This window comes from Orbicella faveolata, unplaced genomic scaffold (genome assembly GCF_042242905.1).
Source record: "Orbicella faveolata isolate gen_17 unplaced genomic scaffold, um_ofav_v1 contig_15, whole genome shotgun sequence".
NCBI lineage: Eukaryota > Metazoa > Cnidaria > Anthozoa > Scleractinia > Merulinidae > Orbicella > Orbicella faveolata.
In genome coordinates, this window is record NW_028301542.1 from 3,382,964 (window position 1) to 3,400,785 (window position 17,822).

The 17,822-nt window shown below is 40.0% G+C and overlaps 4 protein-coding genes and 1 pseudogene across 4 annotated transcripts; 2 read left to right on the plus strand and 3 right to left on the minus strand.

Moving 5' to 3' along the window:
* Positions 1–136: 136 nt before the first annotated feature.
* On the minus strand, positions 137–771 carry LOC149113159 (uncharacterized). The gene has a single exon (XM_089287975.1). The coding sequence runs from the start codon at positions 769–771 to the stop codon at positions 145–147; it is 627 nt and encodes a 208-aa protein (XP_089144101.1). The 3' UTR covers positions 137–144.
* Positions 137–2,560, minus strand: LOC149113158 (uncharacterized). Its single transcript, XM_089287974.1, has one exon. It carries the CDS (start codon positions 1,944–1,946, stop codon positions 945–947), a length of 1,002 nt encoding a protein of 333 aa, XP_089144100.1. The 5' UTR covers positions 1,947–2,560; the 3' UTR covers positions 137–944.
* A 1,382-nt stretch (positions 2,561–3,942) lies between these two features.
* Positions 3,943–7,686, plus strand: LOC110048918 (E3 ubiquitin-protein ligase TRIM45-like). The gene has a single exon (XM_089287976.1). It carries the CDS (start codon positions 4,179–4,181, stop codon positions 6,423–6,425), a length of 2,247 nt encoding a protein of 748 aa, XP_089144102.1. The 5' UTR covers positions 3,943–4,178; the 3' UTR covers positions 6,426–7,686.
* Positions 7,687–8,113: 427 nt separating this feature from the next.
* Positions 8,114–9,715, minus strand: LOC149113160 (neuropeptide Y receptor type 1-like; annotated as a pseudogene).
* Positions 9,716–13,101: 3,386 nt separating this feature from the next.
* Positions 13,102–17,516, plus strand: LOC110048917 (E3 ubiquitin-protein ligase TRIM45-like). The gene has a single exon (XM_089287977.1). The coding sequence runs from the start codon at positions 13,604–13,606 to the stop codon at positions 15,848–15,850; it is 2,247 nt and encodes a 748-aa protein (XP_089144103.1). The 5' UTR covers positions 13,102–13,603; the 3' UTR covers positions 15,851–17,516.
* The last annotated feature ends 306 nt before the right edge of the window (positions 17,517–17,822 follow it).

Genomic DNA, 17,822 nt, shown 5'->3' on the forward strand with positions numbered 1-17,822 from the left:
AAGGTGGAATCCCAGTCGAACTTCAACTTCCGGTAAGTCTCGTTCAACTTCTGTATTCCACCTTGTCACCCACAGAGGGATCACATGAGACTTCAAAGACAGATGCACAGGCTAGTAGTAAATAATTTCACACAAGTGAACATATTACTGCAAAACTTTATTGGCAAACATGTCTTCCACAATCTTTTTGTCATAGAATTTAGCAAAGGTGGATTCTGACTTCCATCCAGCCTTGTCAAGAATATCTGCTAATGGAACATCACTCAGCTTTGCCTTAGAAGTTGAAGCTGACCTTGTGCTATGAGGCTTGAAAATGTTAACATCAATGCCTGAACTTTGTAATACAAACTTAACCCAACGACTAATCGTGTCTCTAGACACTGGACCGTACGGTTTAACATAACTTAGCAACAGTGGACTACATGAACGAGTCTCCCTTGCAAACTTTGTTGTTGTCAAATACTCCTTAAGAGTGGTCACAACACAAAGTCTTGGATCTGTGAATGATTTAAGTTCAATCACCATACCCTTGGACCCTGGTTTGGACTGTTTAACATGCTCTTGAAGTCTGAACACTATAGAGGAGCCAGAATCTATCATGCTGTCCACATTGAGAAAAAGAAGGGATTGCCCCCTTTGAGCAGTGACTAGAGCTAATAACATTGTGAGCTTCAGAGTTAAACTCTTGAGAGAAATCTCATTAACAGGGGACAAAGTCTTTAAGTAATCAAGAACTTGGTTTACATCCCAAACTGCTGTATAACGAGGCATCGCTGGACGAGATTCAAATACTCCCTTTAGAAACCTAATAACTAAAGGATGTTGCCCAACTGGGATACCATCTATTGAAGGGAGTATTGAAGAAAGTGCTGAACGAGCAGTATTAAGGCTACTATAACTAAGACCACTGTTAAATAAAGTCAGTAGAAACTCTATGACTTGGGCTAAAGAGGGACGAACTGTACTAATCTGTTTTCTATGACAGAAGTCAAGCCATTTTTTGTAGTAGGATTGGTACTGTTTAGATGTGCCTTTCCTCCACGACTTGAGGATAATCTTGGTAGCTTCTGCAGAAATGCCTTGCTCCGTAAGGGATTCCCCGATAACTTGCATGCAATTAGTTTCAGTTTGCCCTCCATGGGATGTGGTTGACTGGGCTTGCTTGGAAGATACAATGTCCCTCTTGTCACTGGTAACAGTCTGGGCTTGTCGACCAAAAGACTCATCAGCTTTGGATACCAAGGTTGGGTGTGGAATTTCAAGTCTTGCGACCTGATGGTGGAGCTGAGGTTATCCCAAATCAGTTGGTTAACTCGAACTTTCGTCAAACCTTCACAGTTTTCCGGCTGCGGATATTTGTTTATCTTCTCCTGCAGCCGTTCTTCTAACATGCCGTCTCGCACGAGACGCGTCACAATTTTAGCGAGCTCTTCATGGATGGGAGGTCCCGTCTCCTCCGACTTCAGGTCATTTTGAACAGTTTTGAGGAAGTCTCCCACTGATTCGTCGACTTCATGTTGCTTTCCATTGCCATGTTCTTTGGCATCAGACAAAAGGTCATTGACCGAGGCATCAACATCCATCTGCTCCCTCGGTGAAGACGATTTTCCCGCCTTCTGGCTGGGTTTGTCTTGTGAGGGGTTTGACAAGTTATTGTCGTTTAAGTCACCCTCGGTGACCTCCTCACACACATACCTCTCAAGGGTTTGTGTTAGGGCCGTGGTCAACGACTCGGCCATCAGGGAAAAGCCTTGTTCCATAGATTTTTGCAAAGCACTGATCTGAGCGCTTGCCATGTCTTCATCGTGTTGACGGGAGTCAATTATGACCTTTTTCCCGTCTTTATCATTGCCGCGTCTCGAAGACTTGGAAGGTCTCTCTCCTGGTACCGGGTGTATCTCTACATGAATTTCTTTCGATGTTTTAGTAGGCGAATCAGGCGGCATTGTGTGTGGCAAAAACCAAGTTTTCGCAGGACAGAAAAGACAACCGTTCACAACGAAGGCAACAACGCACTGAGTTCACGCAGGCGCAATGCTATCTCATGTGATCCCTCTGTGGGTGACAAGGTGGAACCTGGGAATCCCTGTACTGTTCCACCAAGATCTTCTCGTGGTGACCCATGAAAAGATTAGCAAGAACGGGGGCTAGGGGGAACCCATGGCTACACCATCAACCTGATCGTAATATGTGCCCTTGAAAATGAAATGGGTTTCAGCGGTGGCAAATAGGAAAAGTCTTTTCAGGTCAGAAGTGCTTAGTTTGATGCCAGGGTTGTCTTTGGTAATGTAGTCGACCGCCAGGTCTATACATTCACTCAAAGGAATGTTGGTAAACAAACTTTCCACATCAAACGAAACCATAAACTTCCCCTCCATGGACAAGCCGTTAATTTCACGAACAAAAGTGAACGTGTCAGATCTTCTTTAACTGTTAGGCGTATAAATACTTGAAATTTAACCGTTAGCCGTAAAAACCACTACCCCATTGAAACCCTCCTATAATGCAGCCCATAGTGCACGTCCGAGGAAAATACCCTGGTGGATAGTACTCTTCCGTGAAAATAATTCAATATGATCTTTGAACTGGCCAGCGGAAGAAAATTTAATGGTGAAAAATAAAGACAATAAAGTGTTTATGTCTCGGAACTATCGGTCAGATGGTTGCCCCTTAGAAATTTGTTGTTCTTAAAACTAGCATAGCTTCGCCTCTCGGGCAAATATTTATTTTAAGTACATCAAATTTCCGCGGGGGTAACTACCATCTCATAGAAATTTCGAGCTCATTATGTAATTGTTAAGTAGATAGTGAATAGCCTAGGAGTGTGCGGTTGTTAACAGAATGTCCGCCGCTTTTTTCTGTTTCCGAAGTGTCTGTGTAGAGAACTTAGAGGCGAATCCAAAAAATACAGAAGTCTCAACGAAATATGCCGGGAATGACGATATTTTACGGTAAGAACATGAATTTTGAATCAAATGTAAAGCCATCCAGACAGAAACAAACACAACTTGCTGTAATACTTCGACTAAAAATAGAAACATAACGGGAAGTTTGGGAGAACGAGAGATGCTGAGGGAACACGAACCGAAAGCGAGTAGTTCCAAAGCTTTTTCGAGTTCTCCGGCCAAAACTTTTACAAGTTTTTCTTAAAAAAACGGTTGAAAACACTTTCTAAAAACACTGCGCAATGCCCTGCGCAATAAAGGGACAAAATCACTCGCTTATTTTGATTATCAAAACGTAAATTCTCTTTGCTCGTGTCATCTTCATATCAACAGCTCGAAGTATGGAGTTTCAAAGCGATCGATCGCTTTCGATCTTTCCTACAGAATATTTTCTAACTGAAGGCACAAAACAAGACAAAAGATAGTAAGATATCCGTTCTCTTATCCACCGTAAATCTATCAACTCTACAAAATAATGTGGGCTTTCCCCGGGGGGGTATTCCCAGAAAAATTGGGTGGGGGTGTGCAGCCCGCTTCCCAATACCCTTACCCTATTGATGACCTGACCCTTAAATCAAAACCGTGTTTCAGACCTGCGTTATAATTAGTTCCTTAGTTCAGACCAATGTTAAATTATCGTAAACATAATTTGTGAAGGGCTTTTGTTGTTTTTCTTTTCGATAATGACGAAAAAGTGGCTTCTTCTTAAAAACATATCCACATCAAAGCTAGAGTGCAAAAACAATACCCTATTTATGACCAAAATGGCAAAAATCGATACCCTATTTATGACCAAAACGGCTGAAAAACCATACCCTTTGGGGCCCCACAAAGCTATATAGCTCATATAAGAGACGCCCCCCTGCGGGCGGGGAGCGCTTTCTTGCAGTCTGTCGCTAGTTAACGACTACAGTCTAAAGTACGATACACGATACAATTTTTCGTGCATGAAATCAATTATTTATTTAAAAGAGGCTTTTAAAGTCAGTAATCCTTTGTTCTGATCCGTGTTTGAGTGACATTTATCAGCGAGAGTTAAAATGGGTTCTTCAGGTCACATTCCTGAGATTCAGTATCCAACAATGTTCCACTATGATTGGTTCGCACAACGGAAAAGATTATTCACAAACAACCGATTCCAAGAAGAGCTAAAATAAGAAAGTCACAAGACTTCATTGTTTCGAGTTGAGTTCCACGAAACCCTTGTTTTCCTCGCTTGTTTCTGAACACGACATGGATATCAAAACGTTGCTTCATAATCTCCGCGAAGAAGTGTCTTGCTCGGTGTGTTCCGACATATTTACCGATCCAAAACATCTGCCATGCTTACACAGTTTCTGTCTGCACTGCTTGAAACAATGGCATAGGACGAGCCATGGCTGCGACACCATCAGATGCCCAAAATGTCAAGCCGTTAGCAGAGTGCCTGAAAGTGGCGATCTCAAAGATCTTCCAACCAGTTTTTATCTCAATGGCTTGATTGATGTGCTGGCAATAAAAGAGTGCAGAAACAGCCCAGTAAGATGTGGAAATTGCGACAAAAAAAGCTCCGAGACTTCTTACTGTTTCCATTGTTGCATATTTTATTGTCAAGAGTGCGTAACTGCCCACAACATCATGCGACGCAATAAAGATCACCGTGTTCTGGCGCTTAAAGACTTTCAAGACAAGGATTATGAAGACGTGCTAAATCGGCCTGTGTTTTGTCCTAAACAGGGACATGCGGAAGAAGAACTGAAATTCTTTTGCAAGGACTGTGAAACGGCAGTTTGCCAAACTTGTGTCACATTAGGCCACAAAAGCCATACAATGAACTTAATCCAAGAAGAAGCAGAAACACAGAAGATTCAGATGAAATCAATGGTTGAAACACAGAGGAACAATTTAAAAGCAAAGATGAACATCATTCGTCGACTTGATGAAGACTACGCTAAGCTCATACAACAAGGCGAAGACGTGAAGAGAGATGTTCAAAACACTGTTGACTATTTGATTGCCGTCATTGAAGAGAAGAAACGAAGTATTTTCTCAGCCGTGGATAATCAAACAACCAAGTCGCTAGAAAGTCTCACAAAGCGTAAGACCAAGATCGAGGCACAAATAACGGTCGTAGAATCGTCGCTAGAAAAGGCTGAAAAACTTTTAACGCGAAGTATAAACGCTGAAGTTGTACAAGTCAAGAAATCATTGGAGACAATCTTCGCAGGAGTTGATCAAACCAAGCCAATTGGTGGTGATCCTGAAGGTCTTCTAGTGCGTTTAACTTTCGCGGAAAATCAAAAAATCTTAAATACTGTCAACACCGAAGAAATTGGTTCTTTGGAAATTCTGCACCAAACAAAAGCAAGTCAGTGCATCGCTATAGGCAAGGGACTCGAGGAAGGAACTGTTGGAGGTGAAGCACAATTTGCTCTGACGACAAGAAACGCTCAAGGAAGACAGTGTTATTACAAACATGACCGTGTAACAGTAGATATCAGGGATCAACAAGGACGAGAATGCGCGACGGAAGTACGAATAAATGACAATAAGGGTGGAAGCTACAAGGTTAGCTATTCACCCAAAGATCAAGGCAGATACAAAGTGACAGTAAAAGTAAATGGAGGACATGTTCTCGGCAGTCCTTTCACCGTTGAAGGAAAGCTATTTCAGGTCAGACCTGTCTTAACTTTTGGAAAACCTAATTCGTCTGTCGGAATGTTTAACCATCCCTGGGGGGTGGCAGTGAATGCCAGGGACGAGATAGCCGTAACTGATAGTTGGAACCACAGAGTTCAAATCTTCAGTAGTGATGGAAATTACTTAAGATCCTTTGGTCGGGAAGGTAACAAAAACGGAGAATTTGTATATCCAAGGGGAATAGCATTTCATAAGAATGGAAATATTTTCGTGGTTGACGGTGGTAATTCTAGGATCCAGATTTTCAGTGGGGAGGGCAAGTACGAGGGTATGTTTGGTGGGAAAGGAAGCCTTGATAGCCAGCTCTCTAATCCTTGTGGTTTATCTGTAGACAGTGATGGAAATATCATTGTTGTTGATACAGGTAACAAACTGATTAAGATCTTTTCTCCTGATGGCAAGTTTCTAATGAAGATAGGTGGGCAGGGTTCTTTTACTTTTCCTATCCACTGTGTTCAGTGTGATAGATATCTCATAGTGTCAGACTACAGTAAACATTGTCTGAAAGTTTACGACAGGAATGGGAACTTTCGGTACAAGTTTGGAAAACAGGGTGGAGGGGACGGGGAGTTTAATAATCCACGTTGTTTCTCAGCGAACAACACAGGACACCTGATGGTCTGTGATACAGGTAATCATAGAATACAAGTATTTCAACTAAATGGAAAGTTTGTTGGCAAGTTTGGAACAAAGGGCAGTAATTTAGGAGAATTCCAATCTCAATGGTCTGTGGCAGTTCTAAGTAATGGCCGAATTGTTGTGTCTGACTTCGATAACCATCGTATGCAGATATTTGAGTGAAACGATGTCTCCTCCAACTTATGATAAGTGTTATTATTTTGTTGTTAAAGCATTAGGTTTAGCTGATGATGATGAAGAGAAGAAATTCAACCACAGAAGGACAAAATATTACTATGTCCGTAATTCCAATTTAGAGAAATGCGATTATTTTGTGAATTTTACATTAAAACGTACAGTGTAGGAAAATGAGAATTGTGGTCTTTTTCTAAGCAGTGCAGATGGATGAAAATATGCGCGAGTTCCAATCAATTTTATGACAAGTATACATTATTTCAAAAAGTTAATATTCCAAGTTGTGATTTTGAACTAGTACACAAAGTTAATATTCTCCTCTTAAACCGCCAGAATAACATTTTTTATTTCAAACATATCAGCCATCACAACATTTATGATTTTGCTATACTCTTCATTTGGTAATTGACAAGCAATCTTTTATAAGGATTGTATTTAATTAGTCAATTGTTTGATTTTCCAAATTTCTCAGCTTGATCAATAAGTTGATGTATGAATGGTGATTTTGTTTAACCAATTTTAGTAATATTTTTGTAGAGAGGTATTCAAGGCCTGTGAATGTACCATTGAAGTTTGAGCTAAAAATGGTAAATTAAAATCATACGAATATTCTACAGTGATGCATCTGAAGATTTGATTTAGTGTACAAAAGCATTTTACCTTGTATAAGAAGTAACATAGCCCGGTGAGGGTAATTTAATTTGTGTAATTAACAAATCGAATGTGGTTTAGCGTTATCTGTACTCTTATCGACAACGTTGTGCGTCATCGCAGTGGTCAAAGTGTCGTGGACTCACGAGGCGCTTGACCAAAAGCGTGACACATTGACGCGAGTAGCTTGTCTGGACTCTTATCGACAACGGCAAATTAGCCAGATTAGTAGCAATTGTGGTAAAACTTAGCGTAACCTACTGACAGATCTATCATACAGAAAATAGTTTTTATTACAGAAACTCCACGAAGCCATTTTCAAAGATTTATCATGACCAGCTCTACAAGCTCCGTCTATCAATCTATGAACGGCCCCTGTGAAAATAATATCATCGCGTGTTTACCTGATAGTCCAGCTGATAGTCGATTGGAGGTTATGCTAATAATCGTTAGTTTTGTTTCTATTGTTTTCCTAAACATAACATTTGAGAAAAAAAAGTTCTACCTTTTTATTGACAGAACTAAATAGTTTCCAGCTGCTGGAAATACTTGAGTAATTTTTATGTGAGGTTTTCAATAAAGTTTGTTTGAGTCTTAACTGTAGTTGCTTTATACTTTGTATATATGACTTGTGTACAACTATTATTTTGCATGCTGTTGCATATTTTTCAAAACGTCTGGCTTTCTAGTAACATTAACATGACATTTGTTTCGTAATACAGCAATAGGTGAAGACTTCAACTAAATTACGTCAATTCAAAATTAACAGTTCTAGCGTATAACGCAAGATTGATTTGTAATTATTATTGATTTCGGACAAGAGATAATATTGTGCATAGTAATAGCAATATCTGAAACATTTTGTGCGAGAAAAAGCCTGGCCGTTCTTAGGTTTGTTTTGCTATTTGCGCCTGAAAATATCTGTCGAGATGTTCTTGAGTTACATGTATTGGCATTTCAGTGAATAATGCGTGAGTGCCCAGGAACTTATCAAAGTGCTTAATTATTTTGCTTGTTAGCAGCTGTTATTGTTTTGGAGCTAGGGGGCATTGTTTCTGTTGTTTGTTCTATTATCCTCTTAAAGGGTATCAAGCCATTCATGTGAGACCTTACAAGAGCTGCTACCCGACCCCTAGTAAAACGACGACAATTGCAATGACTGAAGAACAAAACAGATCAACTCAAGGCGTCCGTTTATGAGGTGGCTGCCTAGAGAAATTAATGTCAACGTACTTTTCTGTAGCGTCCACTCTAGTGCGCCGGAGAAATTTGAAAACGCAGCTTTATTTCTACGGTTAGGCCTACCGTCCACACTAATCCGTCACGAAAACGGAGCTCGTCAAAAACGCTTTTCAAACCGGAGTGATCTGAAAACGCCGGTGTTTTATTTTCGTGTGGACGGAAAAGCTTTTCAAAAACGATGGCGTCGCGATAATCCTGTGATATCCCTGATATTTGATGCGTTTTCAGAGTGACGTCACCGTTTTCAAATTCTTTGGGCGTGGTGTGGACGGAGCCTGAAGCTGTTTGTTAGTCGCTTGGTAACCACTCACATGGTCGGTTGCACCTGATTTACATGGCTACGGTGGCGACAACGGGTAAAACCACATCCCGTATAACAGCGGCAACAGAATTTGAAAACAAGTTTGCTAAATTCAGGGCTAAAAAATGCGTAAATAGCAGGGTTGAGGCACGAGCTTGACATCTGCGCTAGGTAACACCAGATGCGAAGGGCGAAGTTGTTTACACTTCTAACTCCATAGACCGTGGCATACAGTAACTCCACCCAAAACGTCAGCCCCCAGCAAAGGACAAATCCAAGAACTGCAACGACCATTAAACGAGTTGATTTCACTTTAAACTTGGCAACTGCACCGTGCATTGTTCCATTTTTGCTTCTTTTCCACAAACTAACGGCAATCTTTGTGTAGGTGAGGAACATGTACATTAAAGGAATAACAAACGCCAGCAAAAAGTAGATTGTTTTGGATAGCTGGGTTTTTCAATCTGAAGGCAAATCAAAGAAGCTATATTCTTTGCAAGTTTCCGTGCCGTTGTCCTCTTTAGAGCAAATTACTTGAGAGTGTGTCCTAACGCTATAAATAAAGGAACAGACGTTATAAAGGCGTAAATCCAAATGGCAGCAACCAGTTTAAAATATGTCTTCAAATGTCTCGGCGCCAAGTTATCAAAAAGCCGCAAGACGTTTCTGTGTCGGTCCCAGGCGATCGCGACCAAACTGTTGCAAATGGCCGCGGCGCAGGCGCAGTCGATGAGCACGAGAACCTTGCTTGATGAAGAGTTGCCCTTGGAGAATTGAATGTTCCAAAAAATTGGAACGCTCAAGTGAAGCAGTAGATGCGTGACAGACAAATGGAAAATCAGAAAGCTTGAAATATTCGTATATTCGTCTATACGTATATTGCCGTATCTTACCACTTCGAACCATGACAAAGACAACCATGATGTAGAGAACAGCACCACATAAAAGCAACGCGTAGTAAGCGCCTTTAAATAAGTAAACATAGTCTGTGCGATAGAGACACGGTGATGAGGAATTTTTATCACTTGTGTTACTCCAGCTTTTTTATTGTTTGATTCATTTTCACGTTTTCAATTGATTTTCTCGTGAGCTTTGCCTTCAACGCCCTGACTGGCAGGAGACGAGAAAATGGTCTTTTTGGACTCAAAATCTTGAAATTCCTCACTTTTCTCTACCAAAACACAATAAGCTCTGTTGGTTAAATGCAAGCCTTAACCCCTTGAGATAGCGTGTCTTACGAAAGCCATATAAATTTTCTCTTAATGTTCCGGACACAGGTTGGTGGACAGCTAAGTCAATAAAACCCGCTGCGAAAAATAAAGAGTTTGATTACAACGAACGGCAAAAAGGAAACTTTTGGACAAGTACAATGAAAATCAATTATAAAGCCCCCGGTCTGTCTTTTTACGGTCAAATATATTTATTTTTCATTTCTGCATTCTCTGTCTTACAATATTTTAGAAAATAACAGAAATAACCTATAAGTGCTTCCAGCTTAGGTCGCACTAAATTTGTAATTCACTGTGTATTTTTTCGCTAAGAGTTTGCTATCACACAAGGAGTGTGCTCTGTTTAAAATGAGTTTTTGCCGCCGTCAAACAAAACTACAACATCGTAATGGTCAAAAACTAACTGGAAAGCCAACTTGCTCTACTCTTCTTAATCGTAGTCTGAGAGATTCGTAAAAGCTGCAATATTCATATACCGTGAGATCTCCCAAGAATATTTTTGTATTTTATTCTCTGGAACAGTTAAACCACGTAGGAACCACAAAAGGGACCCTCAATAACGAGGTGACCGTATCAACCGTGCAAGTGTCCGCAAAAACCCGGAAAGAGGCCGTATCAAACGGCAGGTGTACTTATTATCCTGGAAGTGACCGGACCGACTGCGTATCTACCGTTTCAACCGGGCAGATATACGTATTAAATGTGGAGGTTTATGTATCAACCTGGCAGGTTCCCGTAACAACAAGGTAAGTGGCCGTACCCTCCGAGCAGGTGTATGTATCAACCGGGTGGGTGTATGTATTAACCGGGTGGGTGTATGTATTAACCGGGAAAGTGTCTGTATCGACTGGGCAGGTTTCCGTATCGAACAGGCAGGTGTACATATCAACCGAGCCGGTGACCGTATCAACCAGGCAGGTACACATAACTGGGCGGGTGTCCGTATCAACCGGGCAGGTATCCGGAAAGCGGGCTGCGGCACTCCTTTTTCATTTTTTTCTGTGTAGTTTGTGTATGAAATACTAGATGTATCAGTATTGCAGTCCGCGCAAAACCTTTCAATGGTATAAATTAAATTCTTAAACAGCAACTAACAAATCACAAAGTATAATGCATCGGCACTTGTAAATGACCTGGCAGACGTCAACCTATGGCTACCTATCAGACGCTCGTCTCGCCTTTGCCCTTTGTAAACAGGCAACCTAACAGGGCGGCTTGAAGAGAGGGTGCACACTGTAAATCCCATTCCTCAACCCAATTTGTGCCCAGATCTCAGGCTATTTTATGCCGGAAGTCCAGTCCAATTTTCATTCTTAGTTTGTTATTCCCAGTCCCCGTGGTCCAAATCTCCTTTTTCTAGAGAAAAAAAAAACAAAAATGCCATCCAAATTACACTTTCCATTTCACCTCTTCAGATTCCCCTCAAAATGATAATATAACACAGACCGCACGATAAAGTAAAGGAAAATATCAGCAGTAGCTTCTGCAGATCAAACAAGTCAAAATTAGAGTATTTTATAACAAAATCATTGCTTGATATTCAGTGAATGGTCAACTGTTGAATAAGATTGCAGTCAAATTAAAGATTCTTTATAAAGTAATTCATTTTTCGGTAGCAATGCAATGCTTTTTTCTCTTTTTTTCCTAAAACGTCTGCCTCACGTTTTTCAAAAGCGCGGTGACAATCATAAATTAAAGCTTTTTATATAACGTTAGACTACGTGCATGAACTCACAAACAACATTACGAGCTTGTTTTTCTGCTGAGTGATTCGGCGGACGTGAGGGTGGGGAGGTACGCGAAAACGCATTCAAGAGTCTATAAACTGGGGCTCAAAATCAAGTTCAAAATCAGGTCAATCAAGGTATTTGTGAAGAAATTTGGAGAAAAAAGAAAACAAAGCTAGTGAAAACTGCTCTGAAATTTTAAAATATCCACAACCAGTTCCGTCAGTTGGTAAATTCTTCTATTTTACAATAACTGTCTGATTTCTCGTGCGCTGATTGGCTCATTTTTATCATCAATAAGAGTACAGACAGATAAAATTTCAATTTATTTAAGCTTTCAAACTATCAACTTGTTAACCAGTGAGTTTTTAAGACCTTTTTTAAGTAGTCAATCAAAGAGTGAGAAAAGCTATTGACAATGTTCACGTCAGTTTGAATAAAATTCACCTATCTTTGTTTATGGCAAGTTTACTACGTCTTTTCTTCTTGTTTATTTCCCGGCATTTGACCATTTTGGGGTCTTGTTATTGTAAGAAACAAATTGACGTTAGTTTTTTATGTGTCTGTCCTCTTATTGATGGTAAATTTCGTCAAAACATTGTGAAAGTTTACTGCGGAACCGTGCGCCTGCGGCTCGTGATTCCACAGCCACTTTGACAATGTTATGACGCAATTTATCATCAATAAGAGGACAGACGCATAAAAAACTGACGTGAATTTGTTAAACGAGCTCGAGATTTCTATCGCGCGATATTTGACTAGGGCGCAGCCCGAGTCACCTATCACACAGAGAGATCGAGAGCGAATAATCTAATTGTTTTAGTATAAATCTACTAGTCATCTAAAACCTTAGCTAAATCATCTTCACAGACACTTCGAAAATGCCAAGAAGCGGCCGTCATTTTGTTAACAAGGGCACACTGCTACGCTACTCAGTATCTATCACAGAATAGATAGTGAGTAGCGTAGCCAATCAGAGAACGTGATAGAACGCTAGTAGATTTATACTAATCAGTTTTAGTATGCTTCAATCTGATTGGCTTACCTACTCGTATACTATCAGCCATTACAGTGCAGTAGCCAGAGGTCGTCCACATAATGACTGCGTGTTTCAGTTTCTCTAAAGCATCGAGGAAGATTTAGAAATATTTCTGGATAATTAAATTCTTAAGAACTGTAAAGGAAGGAAACTGACCACCATGCGACTTAAAAACCTCGATATTTTTCAATGAACCGATAAGCACGTGCACGACTGCAAGTTTCAAATAACACTTCAATCTGCGCTACTTTGCTGAAGTATGAAGTGTAACACTAGGTCAAGAAATTATTGGAAATCATTATTTGAACGAAATTTAGTTAGAATTCTACTAAAAAAATAACTTATTCGCTCTCGATTTCTATGTCGGTAGAAATAGAGGGAACATGTTTTCCGTTTCTTTCAGAAAACACTACGCGCAGAAGAAAAAACAGTCCTACTCGTTTATTTTGATTATTAAAATATAAATTCCCTTTACTCGTGCCATAATGATCACTACGTCAGCAGCTCGATTTAGTTTTGTTAAAAAAGCTAAGAAGTACGGCTTTCAGCCCGCGCTTTAATTTCTTACAACACAAGAGAATGAAAAACTGAGCCGGTAAATAGATCCAGTCCGTATCTATTCACGGTAAACCCATAAAGTCTATAGCATTATGCGTGGTGTTCTACAATCTGTTCGTAGACAAAGGCTGTCAGACTAAACTTTATACAGTCTTTCATTCGTCAACTCATCAACGTGAACAGAACTTGAAATCAGCAATTCTTTGTTCCGATCCATGTCTGAAAGACATTTGTCACATCAATTTTTGGAATCACTATCTAAACACGTCCTATGATTGGTTGGCCAAAGGGAAAATTATCATAGCAGACAGCTGATTCCAAGACGAGCTATAAACAAAAGAAAGTCGCAATTAAACCTTCCTTGTTTCGAGTTGAGTTTCGCAAAAACCTCGCTTCGCTCCATTTTTCCTAAGCACGACATGGATATCAAAACGTTGTTCCATAATCTTCGTGAAGAAGTGTCTTGCTCGGTGTGTTCCGACATATTTACCGATCCAAAACAGCTGCCATGCTTACACAGTTTCTGTCTGCACTGCTTGAAACAATGGCATAGAACGAGCCATGGCTGCGACACCATCAGATGCCCGAAATGTCAAGCCGCTAGCAGAGTACCTGAAAGTGGCGATCTGAAAGATCTTCCAACCAGTTTTTATCTCAATGGCTTGATTGATGTGCTGGCAATAAAAGAATGCGGAAACAGCCCAGTAACATGTGGAAATTGCGACAAAAAAAGCTCCGAGACTTCTTACTGTTTCCAGTGTTGCATATTTTATTGTCAAGCGTGCGCAACTGCACACAACATCATGCGAAGCAATAAAGATCACCGTGTTCTGGCGCTTAAAGACTTTCAAGACAAAGACTATGAAGATGTGTTAAAGCGGCCTGTGTTTTGTCCTAAACAGGGACATACGGAGGAAGAACTGAAATTCTTTTGCAAGGACTGTGAAACGGCAGTTTGCCAAACTTGTGTCACATTAGGCCACAAAAGCCATACATTGAACTTAATCCAAGAAGAAGCAGAAACACAGAAGATTCAGATGAAATCTATGGTTGAAAAACAGAAGAACAATTTAAAAGCAAAGATGAACATTATTCGCCAGCTTGATGAAGACTACGCTAAGCTCATACAACAAGGCGAAGACGTGAAGAGAAACGTTCAAAAAATTGTTGACAATTTGATTGCCGTCATTGAAGAGAAGAAACAAAATATTTTCTCATTCGTAGAAAACCAAACGACCAAATCGCTTGAAAGTCTGACAAAGCGTAAGAACAAGATCCAGGAACAAACAGCGGTCATAGAATCGTCGTTAGAAAAGGCTGAAAAACTTTTAACACGCAGTATAAACGCTGAAGTTTTACAAGTTAAGAAATCATTGGAGATCACATTCGAAGGAGTTGATCAAGCCGAGCCAACTGATGATGACTCTGCAGGTCTTCTAGTGCGTTTAACTTTCGCGGAAAATCAAAAAATCTTAAATACTGTCAACACCGAAGAAATTGGCTTTTTGGAAATTCTGCACCAAACAAAACAAAGTCAGTGCATCGCTGAAGGCAAAGGACTCGAAGAAGGAACTGTTGGAGGTGAAGCACAATTTGTTATGACGACAAGAAACGCACAAGGAAGACAGTGCTACAACAAACATGACCGTGTAACGGTAGAGATCAGGGATGAAAAAGGACGAGAATGCGCGACGGGAATACGAATAAATGACAATAAAGATGGAAGCTACAAAGTCAGCTATTTCCCAAACAAACAAGGCAGATACAAAGTGACAGTAAAAGTAAACGGAGGACATGTTCTCGGCAGTCCTTTCACTGTTAAAGGACAGCTATTTCAGGTCAGACCTGTTTTATCTTTTGGCACACAAGGTACGCCTGTTGGAATGTTTAATAATCCCTGGGGGGTGGCAGTGAATGCCCGGGACGAGATAGCTGTAACTGATAATGGGAACAACAGAGTTCAAATCTTCAGCAGTGATGGAAATTACTTAAGATCCTTTGGTCGGGAAGGTAACAAAAACGGGGAATTTAATAATCCAAGGGGAATAGTATGTCATAAAAATGGAAATATTTTCGTGGCTGACAGTGGCAATGCTAGGATCCAGATTTTCAGTGGGGAGGGTGAGTACGTAAGTTCGTTTGGTGGGAAGGGAAGCCTTGATATTCAGCTCTCTAATCCTTGGGGCTTATCTGTAGACAGTGATGAAAATGTTATTGTCGCTGATGCAGGTAACAAAGTGATTAAGATCTTTTCTCCTGAAGGCAAGTTTTTAATGAAGATAGGTGGGCAGGGTTCTTTTACTTTTCCTATCCACTGTGTTCAGTGTGATAGATATCTCATAGTGTCAGACTACAAAGAACATTGTCTGAAAGTTTACGACAGGAATGGGAACTTTCAGTACAAGTTTGGTAAACAGGGCGGAAGGAACGGGGAGTTTAATAATGCACGTTGTTTGTCAGTGAACAAGTCAGGACACCTGATGGTCTGTGATTTAGGTAATAATAGAATACAAGTATTTCATCTAAATGGAAAGTTTTTTGGCAAGTTTGGAACAAAAGGAGGTAATTTAGGAGAATTCCAATCTCCATTGTCAATGGCAATTCTAAGTAATGGCCGAATTGTTGTGTCTGACTACAGTAACCATCGTATGCAGATATTTGAGTGAAACGATGTCTGCTCCAGCTTATGATAAGTGCCATTATTTTGTTGTTAAAGCATTAGGTTTAGCTGATGATGAAGAAAAGAAATTCAACCATAGAAGGTCAAAATATTTCTATGTCCGTAATCCCAATGTAGAAAAAGGTGATTATTTTTTTTCCACGAAACCATTTTCAATGATTTATCATGACCAGCTCTACAAGTTCCGCCTTTCAATTTCTGGACGGCCCCTGTGAAAACAAAATCATAGCGTGTTTACCTGATAGTCCATTAGAGGTTATGCTAATAATTGTTATTTATGTTTATATCAATTAATTAACTTCCCCTTGCTTCTCTTAAAATAAGGACAACAACAACTTTGTGTGGCCTGAAAATGGGTAAGTGGGTGACAGAGTGCTCAGTTAATAGTTTAGCCCCATGAACCCCTGGAGTGTCAAGAAAACAAAACCTACAGCCCAAGGAGATGTAGACAGTGGATGGAGAAAAAGGAGTAGGCCTTCACTGAGGGCCACTGTAAACATTCCTGGGTAGAGAGGAGAGAGTGGGCTTCCTCTCTGACTGGAGGGAGTGGGCCTCCACTGACCTAACTCCAGGGGGTAAAATTGGAGGGAGTTGGCCTCCGAAAATCGAGTCTATGGGGGCAAGAGTGTGACGAGAGGAGCACTTCATCCCCATTCCCGTGTTTATTTGACCAACCTAAACAGAACTTGCAAAGAACGGTAAAAATATAAAAAAGTATAAATTGTGAATTATGATCTCAAGTATCTATTACAGGACTGGCAGAGTGTTCTAATCTACATAAACAAACCTAAGCGAGGTACTTAGTTTCTATAGTTCGTTCAGATAAGTAACATACTTAAGTGTCTCTGAGAATCGTAAAGATCCTTCAATAGATTGACATGTCGAAACCACCTCAAATGTGGTATGTAATTGCTCTAAAAGTTGTAAATGTTCGTTTTGGTAGGTTTAATTCGAGTGTACACAAAGAAACCTCAAAAGAGGTGCTTGTTCTAAGAGTTCCATTGCTCATCTTAACAATTAACGCATCTATTAAATACAACTAAAAGCGGTGCTTGAACCCTCAAGGTTTACGTGTTATGCCAGGGGTTTTTATTAATTGTGTACATGACAACCTAGGGGTAAAACTGATGTCGTCCTACAATTTAAGTTGTATTACAAAATATCCTTAATGATTGGAAAAGCCCTTAGGCAAACTATATTATTATGAAGACCTATGAGCGAGCAAGTGCTTTGGGTGGGTGGGTGGAAATAGAAAATATTCTGGACAAAATGTCGCACTGTAGTCTATCTCGTGTGAGAGCAAAAGACAGTGGCCAAATTTAGCAAGCACGTATCAAGGTGCTAAAGTTCGCTCTGATTGGGTGGTTTTCAGGATTCCCACGTGAGGTTATCCAAGGTCGATGAATGGATGATTAGCAAAGCACATAGCTCAAAATGGAAACAAGAGTTGTTGATTAACTGAAATTTATTTCATATGTTCAATAGATTGTGATTATTATTCAATACTTTACTGTTTCTATTGTTTCACTATAAATAACACTTGAGGTAAAAAGTTCTACCACTTTATTGAAACAACTAAATAGTTTCTAGCTGATGGAAATTCTTGAGTAATTTTTATGTGAGGTTTTCAATAAAGTTTGTTTGAGTCTTAACTGAAGTTGCTCTATACTTTGTGTATATGACTTGCGTAAAGATATTATATTACATGCTTTTGTATATTTTTCAAAACGTCTGTCTTTCTAGTAACACGAACATGACATTTGTTTCGTAATAAAGCAATAGGTTGAAGACAGGGTAAAGCACAGTTGAAGACTTCAACTAAATTACGCGAGTCAATTCAAAAGTAATAGTTCTAGCATAGTTAATAGTATAGAGGGAAATGGTTATGAAACTCGACAAAGTTCTTTGTTGTATGTTTTTGTTCTCTTTTTTGGCCTTGACCGTGCAAAACAACACAA

Excerpts from the sequence above, each read along its gene's own strand:
- LOC149113159 (XM_089287975.1), bottom strand. The coding sequence starts at position 771 with ATGCCTCGTTATACAGCAGTTTGGGATGTAAACCAAGTTCTTGATTAC.
- LOC149113158 (XM_089287974.1), bottom strand. The coding sequence starts at position 1,946 with ATGCCGCCTGATTCGCCTACTAAAACATCGAAAGAAATTCATGTAGAG.
- LOC110048918 (XM_089287976.1), top strand. The coding sequence starts at position 4,179 with ATGGATATCAAAACGTTGCTTCATAATCTCCGCGAAGAAGTGTCTTGC.
- LOC110048917 (XM_089287977.1), top strand. The coding sequence starts at position 13,604 with ATGGATATCAAAACGTTGTTCCATAATCTTCGTGAAGAAGTGTCTTGC.